Here is an 18,330-nt window from a genome sequence, read left to right as displayed (position 1 = left end):
GTAGTTCTGTTAGTATAAGATAATAAGATGTACTGTGTTGATCCAAAATCGGGAAATTGTGTTGTTATGAAATTAAATAAAAAATAAAAAAATTAATTTCTAACTTTTTTTTAAAAATTTTGATTTTTATTTTTGGCGTCCCCCATTGATTGATGCTCCCTTAGCATTCGCCTATACTGCCTATGCCAAGGGCCGGCCTTGTCTACACCGGCTGATAATCTAGAAAGCACAGCCTTTAGAGTTCTGTCTCTCCATGGATCATGATCTGATGCTGACTGCAGAGCTGAAGTGTACCTTGTTTAAAATGTCAACTGTAAAATGTGTTATACGAGGTTTAGGACTTTAGGTGGTACATCTCTTCCTCACGTAGTTCAGCTTTATTTAGGTTTATTGGTCTTTGCCTAGGCGAGATTTCAGCTGGCTCAGTCTGACAGGAGAGGACTCTCCCTCCATATTATTGTAGAAACATCTTCTTCTTATATCCGTTAGAGCAGCTAGCACCAGATTCTAATAATAACAGGCCGGTACTGGTGCACCCTCCCTCTCTCCCTCGCTCACTCGCACTTTGGCTGTGAGCTGCGGGCGCCAGATAAACCAACATTCGCCATTTTCATCACTTACAGCGCCCATCGTACAGGGCAAATGAAACGTGTAACCTGGGTGAAAAGGGTGTTACATTTATTTAATTATGAATATTGTTACATCAAGGCCGAAAATTAGGATGAGCACCAACGCTCAAAAAAAAAGTTTCCCTCCCAGAACTGCCAGCGCAGCGCCTCCCCAGATCTGGCGCCCGAGGCGAACATCTATAACGCCAGTGCTGCGGGCCGGCCCTGTGTATAGTGGATCTAGGCTGCAGTAGCTCAGTCTGTACAGACGGTGCTTTGTAACGGAGGGGCGCCGTTTTACTACACCTTCATGAATAAATATGGCTTAACATTATTGTAATTAAAGACATTTGTTGTCAATATGACAACATTTATTTAGCTTTTACTTAGAGATACTGCATATTAAAGAATTAAGAATGTTGTACAAAAACTTGCTTGATAATGATCTAATGCAAAAATCTGGTTTTAATTAAATAATAAATATATGTTTTGATTGAGTTCAGTAAACTTTCTATTTGAACATTTTGTTTTTGTGTCCTTTGTGAATTGTCTTTTTTTACGTGTAATTCAAATGTTATTAAATCAAAAACATTTTTAATAGATGGAGCAGGATATTTTCATGCATGTTTTCAGGATGAATCATTTCTGATAATACTGAAACATGACGTGAGGTGAGTCAATATTTATGAGGTGAAAGCGAAAGAAAACAAGTTTAGGATGATTCTGAAATGTTTTATATATTTCTTGGAACATTTCCAGAGTGATCCATGACGGCACACAGCACGGAGTCACTCACAATGACGGTGAACGGCTCCGACTAAAAAGAGCCTTTTTAAAAACACAGAATATGACAAAACACCAACAATCAAAACTAAATCTGAGCCAGTTCCAATCCCAGTTGTTTAATAACATACTGTACATAAAATAAAAACGTTTATTTTCTCATACATCTGTGCAAAGATCCCCAAATTCCCTCGAACACCACCACCGCCAAAGTGCATAACTGGAAGAACACTGTATGCTATGCATATCTTCAACACTCACATCCTGGAGGTTTTACTAAAGCACAGGACAGTAGGAGTCATTATATGACAACATCCAATGGAATTAGCTTAACGTAACACATGACACCTTACAAACGTGGAAATGTAGGTAGTCTCCTCATGCACCTTTTTTATAGTCCTTTTTCTTCTAGTATCACTTTTAATAGGCTTATAATGCAGTCTGTATGAGCTGTTAAAAGTGATACTAAGATTTATGTATTGGAAAAAAATACTTGAGACACAGCAGTCGTTTTCTCTCCTAAAGCGAAAAGTACTTTTGTAAATTTGAACCAAACTCGAGAACTCCTTTTCAAGTTGGATCCAGGCCTCGGTCTCTGATGTGAAAGTCTGTACATCTTTCCCTACTTAATGCACTTTGGGCATCTGCACCAACTCAATCAAAAAGGCTAAAGCTAACTTTAAATAAATGTCTCTTACACTTTAATGTTGGTAATTATCTTTTTGTTTCTTTTTGGACTGACTGATCTAGACAGAGGCCACCAGAGGACGCTGCTCTATTCATTTCAGTCCATGACAGCGGTCTGTCTGTTCTGGATTAACAACGTGTCACGTGTTCTGAATTGACCAATCAGAATCGAGTATTCAACTAAACCATGTAATACAAGTCGTGAAATAACTGAACATAATTAACAGGGTTCTTTGTAGTACTTCCATTTACCGACGGTGGGGGCCAGGGACGTGCATAGACATTTTGGGGGGCGGGAGCTCAAGAGAGAGAAAGGGCACTTCCTATAATCATTTATAAAAAAAAGTTTTAAAACAAAAGGTTAAATGTAGTTGCACATCTCTGACTTACTAACCTGTAGGTATATTGACTTGGACGCTTGTTATGGTTGGGCTGATTTTAGAAAATTGCCTTTAAGTAGTTTCATCTGAATTGTTGTATTGTTTTATAAATAGTGTTGTATGTAAAATAATCAGGTAGTTTTTGAAAAATAAATTCAGTAGAATAAAAAAAAGAAGCAATTAGGCAGATAAATAAAAATGTACTTGAATAAGTGTAATATAAATGATCCAAATGAAAACTCTACAATGAAATTGAATGTGAAAGGACACCCCAGTATAAGTAGACAGGTGCTGCCCTGCTCTCACACAGGTGTTGCTCGTTCAGCTCATTTGGCAGGGAGTCTACAAATGGTGCCACTTCCTGTGTGATCTAGATCATTCAGTCATGGGGACTCAACTCTACCTAGGTGTGATCGTCGTGGCTCTTTTTGCAACGACTGTTGCCAATGCAGGTATGCTTAGCACATGTATGTAAACATCTGCTTTTGTTGGGGAATGTAGGGAAATATATAATAATGATTTGTTTGCAGAAATCAAAGTACAGTGTGAAAAAGACTCCATAAGCATCACATGGACGATCCCCTCGAGGCTGCGGCAATATGCAGCTCGTCACTTCCTCGGAACCTGCATGCCATCTGGGTTTCATGTTCTGCCCAGGGGAGAGGGGAAAGCTGAGTTTAACTACAAACTAGATGACTGCAATTTTAAAAGACTGGTAATGTAACCGCCATGTTTCACCAAAATACCTCTCAGCCTTTTCAATGTCATAATGAGCTTCTTTTTTTTTCTTCAGGTGAAAGGGAAGAATCTCATCTACAAAAATGAGCTGACTTTCAGGCCCCAACCAAGGTCGAGTCCTGCAGCTTATGTGTATCCCATCGAGTGCGTTTATCCAAGGTAGGAGTTGCTTTCTTATTTAAATTCAAGTTTAAAGCTGATGGATAAATGTTGTTAATATATTTCAGACCTAAGGGGTGGGTTCCTCCTTTCCTGAACCCGGGGTCAGGTGTTGCCGAAGGCCGAGGAGGGCTGGAGTTCCACATGCTGCTCCTAAATGGTGAGGGCTCATGCTCCCAAAGGCCAAACACTCAAAAAATGCACACTAAGCCGTTTTTACTTTTCCCCTCACAGAACAAATGACAGCGGTAGCGGAGACAAATGCGATCCCCCTGGGCTCCTTCATGCCAATATGGGCAACAGTAGAGCAGAAGTCCCATCAGCCATTGCTGCTGCTCATGGAGGAATGTGTGGCAGCCACTACGCCTGAGCTGCAGGCTAACAGCAATGTGTACCCCATCATTAGAAATAAGGGGTGAGATCCAGTCTCTGATTTCTTTCATTGTTTTCTGGAGTTTAGTCCTTATCGCTGATCTGAATTTCTTCAGGTGTCTCCTGGACAGTGTGAAGGGAAACTCCAGGTTTCTCCCTCGGTACCACTCGTCTGCAATCATCCTCTACCTGCAGTCCTTCAAGTTTGGTCTCGGCGAGGAGGTGAGGGGGTAAATGTAAAGTGCTCTAAAGAATATTTGGTTCCTAGCAAACATGTATGTTTCATGTGCTCCTCAGGTGTACATTCACTGCAAACTGCTCGCATGGGATCCTGAAGTTCTAAGTGAGAGCAAGAAAGCTTGCCACTATGTAAAGGAAAAGGAGCGGTAAGGGAAGAGTTTGATTTGTTGGAAGTACGTGAAAATGTTCTGGCCAGCAGTTTAATATGATGAATGCATCTGATGCCATGAGTAACAAGTATGCACCATTAGCCAAGGATGCTAGCTTATTTTAGCATAACATATCCAACTTGAAGTAGATCAATGCATGTACTTTGATCAGTATTGTGCTTTTATATATCTATAATAAATGATCTCCTGCTAACTAACAAAGTATAGACAACAATTGTGACGAATGATGATTGGAAAATATTTGAGAATAACAATATATTTGTTTTAAAAGGAGGGGCACTCAAATAATTAGCCAACCTTTGAGATTTATGAGAAAAGAAAAAAAAAGCCCTGAGCTTTTGTAAAATGCTAACCTTTTTCTGCACTGTAGATGGAAATATATCTTTTGGTCATTAACTTGATATTTATAATTTTACCAGTTTTTGTTTTTTATAGAAACATCACACCATTTTATAACGGCTTCTTTCTTCTGTGTATACAAAATGTTTTAAAGCCATGCTGATGTATTTGAGCCTTAACGATTGCTGCCTCCTCAGATGGGAACTCCTGGATGACCCCATGCAGAGCTCCATGTGTGACTGCTGTTCTAGGACCTGCAACACTCGCTCCAAGAGAGGAGACGAATGGGGTATCTCTTTCATGCTAACTTGTATGCTTTTTTAATCTAGTCTTTTTCATTATGAAGTTATTGTTTTTTTTTTTCCACCTCAGAATCCAACGGCTTCATGCACACTTCTGTGTTGGGACCCCTGATCATAATGGATCCATCGCAACAAAATGCCCACAATGCATCAGAAGTTTCCATTGCTGACCAAGGTTAATGAGTATTTATTTATAGTATTTGTCTTGAAGTTTTGTTAAAAACTTGCCTTAAGACTAACGTTGCTAAACATTTTCTCAACAGGAAGTCCAGTCTAAGATTGGAGACTGAACAGAGGGCCCAGGTGGACGACATCCATATGCAGATTAAAGTTGTCATAATCTCTGTATAAATAAAACTGTTGTTAACTCCTGTTGAGTGTCTTTACTTCATATGAAGGTCCTACTGTGTCCATCTGTCCCATCAGTAGAACTTTACTAATTATGTGTGACTTTTGTCATTGAAAGATACCGTCAATTATAATGTAACCTTTAATGGCCATGTGAGTTGGAGTATAGCCCCTGAATTTCTTTCACTTTCCATTTTACATTGAGCTCTGCACATGATATACATTCTGACATTACATACACCAGCAGATTGAAAAGCTATTGGTGATCTGTGTGGTATTACAACTATGGCAATTATTTATGTTGAGCCTCATTTGAAAAGACAATTCTGATCTGAATTTATTTTCTGGGCACTCATGCCTTCTGTTGAATGTAGCTTATTTTACTTTCTGGCCATGATTATAAAACCAATAGGGATGGCCTGCATGGCACGTGTTTATGCAGTTAAAAGAGGACATCATAGCAACAAAGCTAATATTCAGATGTGTGGATATTTTCTCAATTACAACTTAAATGTACCTTTTTCCCTTACCTTGAGTTTCCATTAGGTCAACGATATAAAAATGACCCATTTGACTATGTCAGGACATCTGATAAAGGAATACTACCTTCCCCCAAATGATCATTTGTTTAGAAATGACTCGCCTTTTAATTCTCAAAGAAAACTTTTTCTTGCATGACTTGAAGTTGAACAAAGAATCCCAACGTATACATATATTAATGTTAATATAAATAACAGCAAAACTAAATCAAAACGGTAAGACAACCCATGCACTATCATCCTTAAAGTGTTTTAAATAAGAATGTAAGGTAGTACCACAGGATAATAAATTGATTAACAAATGGTGATTTTGTGCTGCTGATGAAGCTGAATAAAAATGAATTGGGTGTAAGGGCTAATGTGATTGGATGCTCCCCATGCTGTAATCAGTATGCTAGCTGCTGCAGCTGGGACTGTTGACAGGCACCAGGTGAAATACGTTATCTTGATGAATGCCTCTCAGGAACAAGGTATAAGAACATGCACTGTGTCAGTAGCAAGCATTCGGTCATGATGGTTTCATTTTGTCAAGGTGCACTGCTTCTGAGCCTGGCTGCTGCCATGGCGGTATATGCAGGTAAGAATGGAAACAATTAAAGTCTTATTATTATCCTTGACTCAAATATTTGAGTCTGAACTTAATTTCTTTGTGTTGCAGACATGAAAGTGGACTGTGGGCCAGATGTTGTGACGCTGATGTGGACAGAAAGCCGACCCCAGGCCGATACGTCGCTTCTCCGTCTGGGTAACTGTTTCCCAACTAGCTTCTCAGCAGGAGAGGCCTACTTCTATGTGGATCTCACTGACTGTAACTTTAGGAGACTGGTATGTGTATATATATTTTAAACCTGCAAGCTGTGAGTCTGCTATATTTCCTACAGCTCTCTCAGGGGGATCTTTGTCTCTCTAACAGGTCACCGGGGATGCACTGGTGTACAGCAATGATCTGACCTACGTTGCTTCTGCGGATTCTTACAATTTGGCTTTCACCCACCCAGTAGTCTGTGCATATGAGAGGTTAGTTTTCGTACCAACATAAGGTGCTAAAGGGTGACACTACCCTTAACTAACAATTCCAATGTGGCATTTTCATGGCCTGGGAAAGTTAAATTTGTTAATAAGCTTCTCCCTCTCAAAACCACCAAGCATTGAAGTACGTCCCAAACTTGTGATGTCATCAGGTATAAAGTCTGAAGCTGCTATATAGACAATGAATGGGAGACTGATTTAGGGAATCTACAGCCTGTTTCTGTTCTATTCCCAAATTAGCTTTATCTATTGAAGTATTCTCAACAAAAAAATGTACATTTACTGACCACAATCCCTAAGGTACACTGTGTTCCCAATTCATTGTCAATTGAGTTTTTCCCATAGTTTTAATTGAACATCACAAATTTAAGTTCACTCTAGTTTTTTGCATTTTGGAGGAAGTCTTTTAGCTTGGGCGTAACAGTTCATAACTAGAGAATGCAATTCCTGAAGAAATTGCTAGTGGCAATACTTTATGCTGAAATGTAAGAAGAAAGTGAAGAATTTAGATTGAAATGATACATGAACACTGGGGGCTTGAATGTGTTCGAAGAAAATAAAGTGGAAAAGCAGCAGAATATTTGAACTGCAAACTATTGCACTAACTTGATGACGAATGATCGTCGCCATGGCAACGGTATTTGACACCCCATAATATGCTTAGATATGTGGATGGTTATCGTTATCGAACCTGTTACATTTTGGGCAGTTTGGAGCGTTTTCACTGAAGAGAACCATGTTTCACGACGAGCATCGTGTTACCATGGCAACGGAATTTGAAGAAATCTCAACTGTCCCGTAGATGTCTTCACGGCTGGAAGTTTTAGCACTTTTTGACCATTTCCATAGGAGTTATATCAATATTGTGTTATTGCAAGGGATGCGTTCCCATGGCAACAGCTTTTTGAGGACAATTCACTAATGGCACAGATATGTTGAGGGCTGGACCATTAACTGTCATCTGAAGTCTGGTGGTGTTTTGACCATTTTCAAATCAGTTACGACAACATCGTGTTTTATGGCGAGGGATACGTTTTCATGGAAACGGCCTATGGTGAGATCTCAGATTTTGCGTAGAGCTGTTAAGGCATGGACCAGTGATATACAAGCGAAGTTTGGGGGACGATCGGAATGTGTCCATTGGCGTTACAGCAACATCATGTTTCATGGCGAGGGATGCGTTTTCATGGAAACAGCCTAAGGTGAGATCTCAGATTTTGCGTAGAGCTGTTAAGGCATGGACCGGTGATATACAAGCGAAGTTTGGGGGACGATCGGAATGTGTCCATTGGCGTTACAGCAAAATCATGTTTCATGGCGAGGGATGCGTTTCCATGGAAACGGCATAGGATGAAACCCCATAATTGACATAGAGCTGTTGAGGGCCAGATCATTGACCATTATCTGAAGTATGGTGCTGTTTCAGACCATTTGCTTAGGTATCACGACAACATCGTGTTTTAAGGCGAGGGATGCGTTGCCATAGTAACACCACATTACGTAACATCAGATTTGATGTAGAGCTGTTCAGGGCCACAGTGTTAACCATCATGTGGTGATTGGTGGAGTTCTGAGCATGTCAGTTGGAGTTATGACATCATCATGTTCCATCACACAGGTGTTTGCGCTAACGACATTATGAAACACCTGTCCTTGAGCCCAGAGATCAAAGGTTTCCATGGTGATGTGCAGTTATCAGTGAGAGGAGAGCCTTTCCATTGTTCTGAATGAGAGATAAACGTGTTGCATGTGAACGTTTTGTTGAAGAACCGTAACATATTTCGGTGAAATTTCAACGTGTGAAGCATCTGAAGTGTGCCTTTTTTTTGTTGTAGTTTTGGGTCAATAATGTGGCATTTTTGGCAGAATAACTAAAGGTGTGCGGCTGCTGCTGTGAGGAAAGATGAGCCTGAATGTACAACGGGCTTTAGTGGAGCTACGAGATCTTTTTCTACGTTTCTCATGAGAAATGATGTCTCAGGAGTGTAGGGTTTGGGAATTATGGCAGGTTTAAAATATATATATGAAGGCGAATTTCAAGCAGTCCTCCACTCTAGCTGTGACTCAAGCACTCTAGCATTAACGAGCTGCGCAATACACACTAATGTTAGAATCTGAAGAAGGCCTCTTTACCAAGGTCTGAGCAATGGTTAATATTTCTAAAAGTATGAATCTGATTTAAAAGTTGTTTAATATGAATAATGTCAGAATGATGTGTAACATTTTAAAGTTGGAATGATGTTTCTAAGTGAAAGTGTGAAGGAACAGTTTGCAGTTGAAGTTGCATGACGATTTTTCAAGTCTGAAGAGTTTCTCCTTTGACTTCCATGTTAAAAATGGGATGTATCTCGGAATTATGAATGAGAAGTAATATTTGAACGGGGTTTCTGCGATGTGGGAGAAGAAGACGGACAAAATAACCCGGCGGAATAAGAATAAAGAATTTATCCGTAGGAATAAACAAGCTTGCACTAAAAAGTTCAATAGTTTCACTTTGCAGCATTTTCTGTACCCTTCTGCTTTATTTTGTGCAGGCCCAAAGACTGGTATGCTACGATCTATGACCCGGTGTTTAAAACCTACAGTCTAGGAGATCTGCAGTTTAACATTGGCCTTATGAATGGTGGGTAAACAACATGAGAAACTCTCTACGAACGGCAGCTCTCCCTGACTTTTGTAACTTAATGACTCTTCCTCTGTTTACTGCCCTAGACGACTTCTCAGGCCCTGCTGAATCTACACGCTTTCCTCTGGGCTCCATCATCCCCATCATGGCTAGTGTGGTGCAGAACACCCATCAGCCCTTGCTGCTGCTTCTTGAGGAATGTGTAGCAGCTACCACACCAGAGCTGTACCCTGAAAGCACCATGTACCCCATCATCTCCAATAAAGGGTACTCTCATGGCAATGAGCATTGATTTAAAAAAAATAAAATAAAGTATTTTGGTGGAAACCTTGGTAGTAATGCTAATACATTTTCTTTAACCCAACAGATGTCTTTTGGAAAGTGTGTCGTCACGATCAAAATTCGAACCAAGGCAAAAATCATCGGAGATCCGCCTATCACTTCAGACCTTTACGTTTGCTATGGGAGAAGAGGTAAATTGAACTTTACATTTTTTAAGATTCAACGTTTTATTGTGGAAACTGAGATTAATTTATGCCATGACGCCTATATTTCCCCTCTACTCAACAGGTCTTTATCCACTGCAAACTTTTGGCTTGGGATCCCAATGGTCTTGACAGCACTAAGAAAGCCTGCCACTTTGTCGAAGGGCATGGGTAAAAATAATACTTTAATATATCAGAATTTGACTTGTAGGTTAATTTGTTTTACATGAGATGACTTATTCAGCTTAAGCCCAGTCTACTGAAGATACAGATGGATCCCGTTCATAACTATTCAAACTTTGTGGAGACTTTATTTGAAAGAGTTGAGATGCATTTTAATGATCTTTTCATCCAATCTTCATGAACTCAGTTGGGAGTTGCTGGACAACTTGGCCCAGAGCAATCTTTGTGACTGCTGTGAATCGAAATGCAAGTCAAGGAGGCAGAGGAGTGTTGCGTCAGGTATGTACACAACTTCTGCTGTATTACACTTGTTTGGTTGACTGTTACTAAAATATCTATTTTTGCAGAGAACCATGGAATGGTACAAAAAGCAGTCATTGGGCCATTTACCATCACAGATATGAATTCCTGAAGGTAAGGGTTTCGTATTGCAATATACATTTATTTTGAACGGCTATATTAAACTTTGTTCTCCCAACAGGAATGGATCCATTTCGCTGACTGGTTTCTTCAATCTGAATTTGGTTTTTATTCTTGGTTCTCTTTGTATTTCAGATTGTATGTGGCCAATAAAAATTAAAAAAAGGTTTCCGAACCACTTAATTGAAGTTCTGAAATTATTGGGTTTGACTTGCCTTTTGTGTGAAATGGTTTAAACTGAGCTGTATTACTGAAGCTTGATGACCTTGTCTTATTTCTGGGAACATTTCCAGCTCTCTTCAATGTCATGAACTTTTTTCCTGTATGTCAATTTCCCAGAAATATTGATCACACTAAATCTTTGAAAGCAATATGATTACATTCAACTTTTTGTTCAAATTTCCAAACAAGAACTCTAAAAATACTTACATGATAAGCATTAACTGTTAATTCTGTATTCTTCAAGCAGGTCAAGGCTAAACTCAGTAATTTTCCAAAGAATATTATGGCTGAACAATAAAAAGAATGGATTCAAAGCTTTTCAGCACTATACTCAATTGGCGTTGTTGTTGTATGGACTTGTTCCATAAGGTTCAACATGTAATTGTCAAACTCTGTCAATTGCAGACAGATTCTTGGTACATAATACACTCTATCGCTCCTATTCACCTTAGCTGAAATATGTTGCTGTTTTGCTTCATGACTAAAGAGACTATAATTTAGCCTAACAGGAGTCATTTGGGATAAAAGGTTGGGAACCACTGCTCTAAAGAATACTTGGTTCCTAGCAAACATGTATGTTTCATGTGCTCCTCCAACCCAGTCTCATGGCAGTTTGTGTTCACCAACACGATTTTCCCCTTTTTTTCGTGTTGCACAGCACGATTTTAAAAGCAATGTATTTCTACTGGTAATGTGTTTCGTGCCTACAGCACGTCTTTCTCTCCGGTCGGGTTGTGGAAGACCGGAAGCTGTGTGGTTCATAAAAACATGTTCTTACCCAATATCAAGCCACAATTATTGCTTTTATTTTAAATCGTATAATTTCGGACTTTTGTTTCCGTCTGAGGAAAATAAATGGGGCCCAGAGCCTCAGAACATTGAAATCTGTATTTTTTTAAATCTTTTTTTCCTTCTAATTTGTTATTCTTTTCTAAATAACAGTTATTTACTCACCAATAACACACAATTATCCTTGCTTTTATTTATTGGTTTGATTCTATAATCTCGGGCTTTTTTGGTGTCCGTCAGGAACTGAATTTCAAAATAAAAATAACCGGAAACAGACGTAGGCATTTCGAGCGATTACCCAAGATCCTCAGCTGTGGTTTAAGCTCGCTGATTGGATGTTTTAGCCGCAATGCATGCTGGGATTTGGTGTTTATATGATAAGAAATCCGGAAAACATTTTAAAAGAATAAAATAATACTTAATTCCGAGTGTTTTTGCTTTTCTCTTTGAAAGTCATCACATAACGGCATTGTAATACACGGTTCGGCTGCATTAAATATTACAGATCTGCCGTAGTTCTTTATTTATAGAGCCCTGATGAGAAGACCTTTGGAAAAACTGGAAGAAATGCCGCCGAAACTGAATACTTAACGTGGATCATAAATATATCAACAATTAAACAACATCTTCAATTTCTCTTCACACAATACGTCTCCTTGCAGTATCGACCTTAATTCGGCCTACTTTTATATTTGATCTAATTCGTAGATAGGTTATATTTACACCATAACGGTGCACAGCTGATATAAAAGGACTTTGATTTTCTTTGAATATAAGAATGTAAATACTGAGTCTGAAATAGTATAGCAATATGCTATAAAATTATGTGAAAACATGAATAAAACTACACATCTTCAGATGTTGTACATACATAAGTGTCCTACACTAATAATACAAAGTCATTATGGCTGCGTGTACCTTGTGTGCACCGCCTAGTGGTTAAAGCACGTTATTGAATTATTGTTTTTATGTGTTATATTTGATTAAAAAAATATTAAGAGTACATACTTTCATAGGGGGAAAGTAGAAGGTCTGTGATAGAAATATAGAATATAAAAAATCAAGAAGATACTGTAAGTGATCTCTACAATAAAACAGTTTCGAGCAGGATGTACAAAGATATTAATAGGAGGAGGTGCAAAACAGAAAAACGAATTAACCTTTATTTAAACATTAAATAATACTTTAGATTAAGGTCCTCTTTTGAATAAGAAAAAAACTTTGGGGGTATCTCCAGATAAATATTTAGCCTGACAAAGTACTTAACGTCTAATATATTGCTTTCCTGCAATGTTAACTATGTTGAAACACTTATTTTAACTGATATTATACATATGAATTATACTCTTATGTATGTAGATAGTATAAGAAATGTGCAGAATATGACAGTTTAATGGTGGAGGTACAAACACATATTGATAGATGTCTTGTAATGTGCTGTTGAGGAACCTGTGACCCAAGATTTTCATTCATTGCATACACCGTAGTTGTGTATATGATATGTTAATAACCTTTGAAAATCTTGAAATCTTGAAAGGGATGTGCAAAATAGCCATTATACAGTCTTTAATTAACTATTAGTAGAGAATAACAAGTAAGGAATATACTTTATTACTCGTTTCCATTCATGTCAATTGTAGATAAATGTTTAGTCTTCTCAAGCACCAACTATCAAATATCTCTCCTGATTTTTGGCACTTGGCAATCAGGTTTAAACCTCTGAATTGTGGAGTAGAATTACAAAGTAACAATTAGCTGTCACGTGGGTATATATTAATGCTGCGCATTATGGACACAAGCGATTTTCACCCATTTATTAATTATATGTTTTACATTTGATAACACCAATGTGTTTAATAATGGCAACTTCTAATTGTGGGAAAAACGAAAACGTTCAGTCGAGACGTCCCATGGAACATTTTGCGAAACACAATAGCCAGCATGTGTAGTTCTGGGGGGGGGCGTTCGATTCCAGTTTTGGATAGTCTGGCGTGGTTTTGTTCCATTTCAAACAGCTGTTTGAAGCTCGGCGTAGCCTTGGCGCACTGCCACTCCAACATCCAATCCCAGCGCTTGAAGATTAATCACGGGGACTGTAGTCCTAAACGATAGCTGGGGATTATGGGTAGTGTAGTGTCTTCGGCCATCCTAAACTCCTAGAGGCCTACGTCTGTTTCCGGTTATTTTTATTTTGAAATTCAGTTCCTGACGGACGCCAAAAAAGCCAGAGATTATGGAATTAAACCAATAAATAAAAGCAAGGATAATTGTGTGTTATTGGTGAGTAAATAACAGTGTGTTATTTTGAAAAGAATAACAAATTAGAAGGAAAAAAAGATTTAAAAATACAGATTTCAGTATTCTGAGGCTCTGAGCCCCATTTATTTTCCTCACAGGCGGCAACAAAAGTCCGAAATTATACGATTTAAAATAAAAGCAATAATTGTGGCTTGATATTGAGTAAGAACATGTTTTTATGAACCACACAGCTTCCGGTCTTCCACGACCCGACCGGAGAAAAAGACGTGCCCGTAGGCACGAAACACATTACCAGTAGAAATACATAGCTTTTAAAATCGTGCTGTGCAACACGAAAAAAATGAGAAAATCGTGTTGGTGAACACGAAATTACATGAGACTGGGTTGGCTCCTCAGGTGTACATTCACTGCAAACTGCTCGCATGGGATCCTGAAGTTCTAAGTGAGAGCAAGAAAGCTTGCCACTATGTAAAGGAAAATGAGCGGTAAGGGAAGAGTTTGATTTGTTGGAAGTACGTGAAAATGTTCTGGCCAGCAGTTTAATATGATGAATGCAACTGATGCCATGAGCAACAAGTATGCACCATTAGCCAAGGATGCTAGCTTATTTTAGCATAACATATCCAACTTGAAGTAGATCAATGCATGTACTTTGATCAGTATTGTGCTTTTATATATCTATAAAAAAGAGAGGAGACGAATGGGGTATCTCTCTCATGCTAACTTGTATGCTTTTTTAATCTAGTTTAGTCTTTTTCATTATGAAGTTATTGTTTTTTTTTCCACCTCAGAATCCAACGGCTTCATGCACACTTCTGTGTTGGGACCCCTGATCATAATGGATCCAACGCAACAAAATGCCCACAATGCATCAGAAGTTTCTATTGCTGACCAAGGTTAATGAGTATTTATTTATGGTGTTTGTCTTGAAGTTTTGTTCAAAACTTGCCATAAGACTAACGTTGCTAAACATTTTCTCAACAGGAAGTCCAGTCTAAGATTGGAGACTGAACAGAGGGCCCAGGTGGACGACATCCATATGCAGATTAAAGTTGTCTATAATCTCTGTATAAATAAAACTGTTGAGTATAAAACGAGTATCTTTACTTCATATGAAGGTCCTACTGTCCTCAACTCTCCATCTGTCCCATCAGTAGAACTTTACTAATTATGTGTGACTTTTGTCATTGAAAGATACTGTCAATTATAATGTAACCTTTAATGGCCATGTGAGTTGGAGTATAGCCCCTGAATTTCTTTCACTTTCCATTTTACATTGAGCTCTGCACATGATATACATTCTGACATTACATACACCACCAGATTGAAAAGCTATGGTGATCTGTCTGGTATTACAACTATGGCAATTATTTATGTTGAGCCTCATTTGAAAAGGCAATTCTGATCTGAATTTATTTTCTGGGCACTCATGCCTGCAGTTGAATGTAGCATAGTTTACTTTCTGGCCATGATTATAAAACCAATAGGGATGGCCTGCATGGCACGTGTTTATGCAGTTAAAAGAGGACATCATAGCAACACAGCTAATATTCAGATGTGTGAGTGTGGATATTTTCTCAATTACAACTTAAATGTACCTTTTTCCCTTACCTTGAGTTTCCATTAGGTCAAAGATATAAAAATGACACATTTGAATAGGGGAGGACATCTGATGAAGGAATACTACCTTCCCCCAAATGATCATTTGTTTAGAAATGACTCCTTTTAATTCTCAAAGAAAACCTTTTCTTGCATGACTTGAAGTTGAACAAAGAATCCCAACGTATAAATATATTAATGTTAATATAAATAACAGCAAAACTAAATCAAAACATTAAGACAACCCATGCACTATCATCATTAAAGTGTTTTAAATAAGAATGTAAGGTAGTCACACAGGATAATAAATTGATTAACAAATGGTGATTTTGTGCTGCTGATGAAGCTGAATAAAAATGAATTGGGTGTAAGGGCTAATGTGATTGGATGCTCCCCATGCTGTAATCAGTGTGCTATCTGCTGCAGCTGGGACTGTTGACAGGCACCAGGTGAAATACGTTATCTTGATGAATGCCTCTCAGGAACAAGGTATAAGAACATGCACTGTGTCAGTAGCAAGCATTCGGTCATGATGGTTTCATTTTGTCAAGGTGCACTGCTTCTGAGCCTGGCAGCTGCCATGGCGGTATATGCAGGTAAGACTGGAAACAATTAAAGTCTTGTTATTAACCTTGACTCAAATATTTGAGTCTGAACTTAATTTATTTGTGTTGCAGACATGAAAGTGGACTGTGGGCCAGATGTTGTGACGCTGATGTGGACAGAAAGCCGACCCCAGGCCGATACGTCGCTTCTCCGTCTGGGTAACTGTTTCCCAACTAGCTTCTCAGCAGGAGAGGCCTACTTCTATGTGGATCTCACTGACTGTAACTTTAGGAGACTGGTATGTGTATATATATTTTAAACCTGCAAGCTGTGAGTCTGCTATATTTCCTACAGCTCTCTCAGGGGGATCTTTGTCTCTCTAACAGGTCACCGGGGATGCACTGGTGTACAGCAATGATCTGACCTACGTTGCTTCTGCAGATTCTTACAATTTGGCCTTCACCCACCCAGTTGTCTGTGCATATGAGAGGTTAGTTTCCGTACCAACATACTGTAAGGTGCTAAAGGGTGACACTACCCTTAACTAACAATTCCATTGTGGCATTTTCATGGCCTGGGAAAGTTCAATTTGTTAATAAGCTTCTCCCTCTCAATGCCACCAAGCATGGAAGTACATCCCAAACTTGTGATGTCATCAGGTATAAAGTCTGAAGCTGCTTTATCGACAATGAATGGGAGACTGATTTAGAGAATCTCCAGCCTGTTTCTGTTCTATTCCCAAATTAGCTTTATCTATTGATGTATTAACAAAACATATACCCATTTACTGAGAACAATCCCTAAGGTACACTGTGTTTTCCCCAATTCATTGTCAATTGAGTTTTTCCCATAGTTTTAATTGAACATCATACATTTAAATTCACTCTAGTGTTTTGCATTTTGGAGGAAGTAGTTAATGTCTACTTATTTTTGGTCTATCTTTTAGCATAGGAGTAACAGTTCATAACTTTAGAGAATGCAATTCCTGAAGAAATTGCTAGTGGGAAAACTTTATGCTGATGCTGAATTGCTATGCTGAAATGTAATGTGTAAGAAGAAAGTGAAGAATTTTAGATTGAAATCATACATGAACACTGGGGGGGCCTGGAATGTCTGAGAAGAAAAGAAAGTAAAAAAGCTTGGAAAAGCAGCAGAATATTTGAACTACAAACAATTGAACTAACTTGATGGCGAATTATCTGTCACCATGGCAATGGTATTTGATGACTCCCCATAATACGCTTAGATATGTGGATGGCTTCATCATTACCAAACCTGCGAAGTTTTGGGCCGTTTCATTTTCACTGAAGTTATGAGAACCATGTTTCATGGCAAGCATTGTGTTGCCATGGCAACGGAATTTGAAGAAATCTCAAAGCTGTCCCTTAGGTGTCTTCACGGCAGTACTGTTAGCACACATGTGAAGTTTTAGCACTTTTTGACACTTTTCATTGGAGTTATAGCAATACTGTGTTTTATTGCAAGCTTTTGAGGAAAATTCACTAATTGCACATTGACATATTGAGGGCTGGACAATTAACTGTCATCTGAAGTCTGGTGGTGTTTTGACCATTTTCATATCAGTTACGACAACATCGTGTTTTATGGCAAGGGGTGCGTTTCCATGGAAACAGCCTTTGGTGAGACCTCAGATTTTGCATAGAGTTGTTTAGGCATGGACAGGTGATGTACAAGCAAAGTTTTGGGGACGATCGGACCGTGACCATTGGAGTTACAGCAACATCGTGTTTTATGGCGAGGGATGCATTTCCATGGAAACGGCACATGATGAAACTCCATAATTTACATAGAGCTGTTGAGGGCCAGACCATTATCTGAAGTCAGGTGCTGTTTTAGACGATTTGCTTAGGTATCACAACCTCATTGTGTTTTAAGGCGAGGGATGCATTTCCATGGAAACGGCATATACTGAAATCTCAGATTTGGCGTAGAGCCATTGACCGGTGATATACAAGTGAAGATTGGGGCACGATTGGACCGTGTCCATTGGAGTTACAGAGATATCATGTTTTATGGTGAGGGATTCGTTGCCATAGTAACACCAGATTACTGCAAATCAGATTTGATGTAGAGCTGTTCAGGGCCACAGTGTTAACCATCATGTGTTTGGTGGCGTTCTGAGCATGCCAATTGGAGTTATGACATCATGATCCATCACACAGGTGTTTATATTTGAGCTAACAACGTTATGAAGCACCTGTCCTTGAGCCCAGAGATCAAAGGTTTCCATGGTGATGTGCAGTCATCAGTGAGAGGAGAGACTTTCCATTGTTCTGAATGAGAGATAAACCTCTTGTATGTGCACGTTTTGTTGAAGAACCGTAACAGTTATCGGTGAAATTTCAACGTGTGAAGCATCTCAAGAACCCTTGGAATCTGAAGTGTGCTTTTTTTGTTGTAGTTTTGGGTCAATAATGTGGCATTTTTGGCAGACTAACTAAAGGTGTGCGGCTGCTGCTGTGAGGAAAGATGAGCCTGAATGTACA

At 38.8% G+C, this 18,330-nt stretch overlaps 3 protein-coding genes and 3 long non-coding RNA genes across 6 annotated transcripts in view; all 6 read left to right on the top strand.

Annotated features, from left to right (window-relative positions):
- Nucleotides 1-2,751: 2,751 nt before the first annotated feature.
- On the top strand, nucleotides 2,752-3,598 carry LOC307037872 (uncharacterized protein; the record flags this gene model as incomplete). The annotated part of the gene is made up of 4 exons (XM_079679070.1): nucleotides 2,752-2,910; nucleotides 2,989-3,173; nucleotides 3,252-3,355; nucleotides 3,424-3,598. Exons 1-4 carry the CDS (start codon nucleotides 2,844-2,846, stop codon nucleotides 3,596-3,598), a joined length of 531 nt encoding a protein of 176 aa, XP_079535196.1. The 5' UTR covers nucleotides 2,752-2,843.
- Nucleotides 3,599-3,625: 27 nt separating this feature from the next.
- Nucleotides 3,626-4,117, top strand: LOC307037746 (zona pellucida sperm-binding protein 3-like; the record flags this gene model as incomplete). The annotated part of the gene is made up of 3 exons (XM_079678814.1): nucleotides 3,626-3,770; nucleotides 3,844-3,949; nucleotides 4,025-4,117. Exons 1-3 carry the CDS (start codon nucleotides 3,640-3,642, stop codon nucleotides 4,115-4,117), a joined length of 330 nt encoding a protein of 109 aa, XP_079534940.1. The 5' UTR covers nucleotides 3,626-3,639.
- Nucleotides 4,118-4,672: 555 nt separating this feature from the next.
- The window catches only part of LOC307037878, a 35,171-nt gene continuing 21,513 nt past the window's right edge, over nucleotides 4,673-18,330 (top strand). The window contains exons 1-3 of the long non-coding RNA XR_013807799.1: nucleotides 4,673-4,765; nucleotides 4,849-4,953; nucleotides 5,042-5,176. This is a non-coding gene — a long non-coding RNA (uncharacterized lncRNA). The remainder of the gene's footprint in view (nucleotides 4,766-4,848; nucleotides 4,954-5,041; nucleotides 5,177-18,330) is intronic.
- LOC307037185 (uncharacterized protein) lies at nucleotides 9,364-14,181 on the top strand. The gene is made up of 3 exons (XM_079677963.1): nucleotides 9,364-9,587; nucleotides 10,878-10,893; nucleotides 14,075-14,181. The coding sequence occupies exons 1-3, from the start codon at nucleotides 9,379-9,381 to the stop codon at nucleotides 14,165-14,167; spliced, it is 318 nt and encodes a 105-aa protein (XP_079534089.1). The 5' UTR covers nucleotides 9,364-9,378; the 3' UTR covers nucleotides 14,168-14,181.
- Nucleotides 9,693-10,276, top strand: LOC307037873. The gene is made up of 3 exons (XR_013807794.1): nucleotides 9,693-9,793; nucleotides 9,891-9,976; nucleotides 10,176-10,276. It is a non-coding gene; the product is annotated as an uncharacterized lncRNA (long non-coding RNA).
- On the top strand, nucleotides 10,333-10,618 carry LOC307037874. The gene is made up of 2 exons (XR_013807795.1): nucleotides 10,333-10,402; nucleotides 10,470-10,618. It is a non-coding gene; the product is annotated as an uncharacterized lncRNA (long non-coding RNA).

Source organism: Notothenia rossii, assembly GCF_949606895.1.
Source record: "Notothenia rossii genome assembly, chromosome: 4".
NCBI lineage: Eukaryota > Metazoa > Chordata > Actinopteri > Perciformes > Nototheniidae > Notothenia > Notothenia rossii.
The sequence above is the reverse complement of the archived record's forward strand: the minus strand, read 5'-3'. Positions and strand labels throughout refer to the sequence as shown.

What these genes read in the sequence shown, in the direction of transcription:
- LOC307037185 (XM_079677963.1), top strand. Translation starts at nt 9,379, where the DNA reads ATGACTCTTCCTCTGTTTACTGCCCTAGACGACTTCTCAGGCCCTGCT.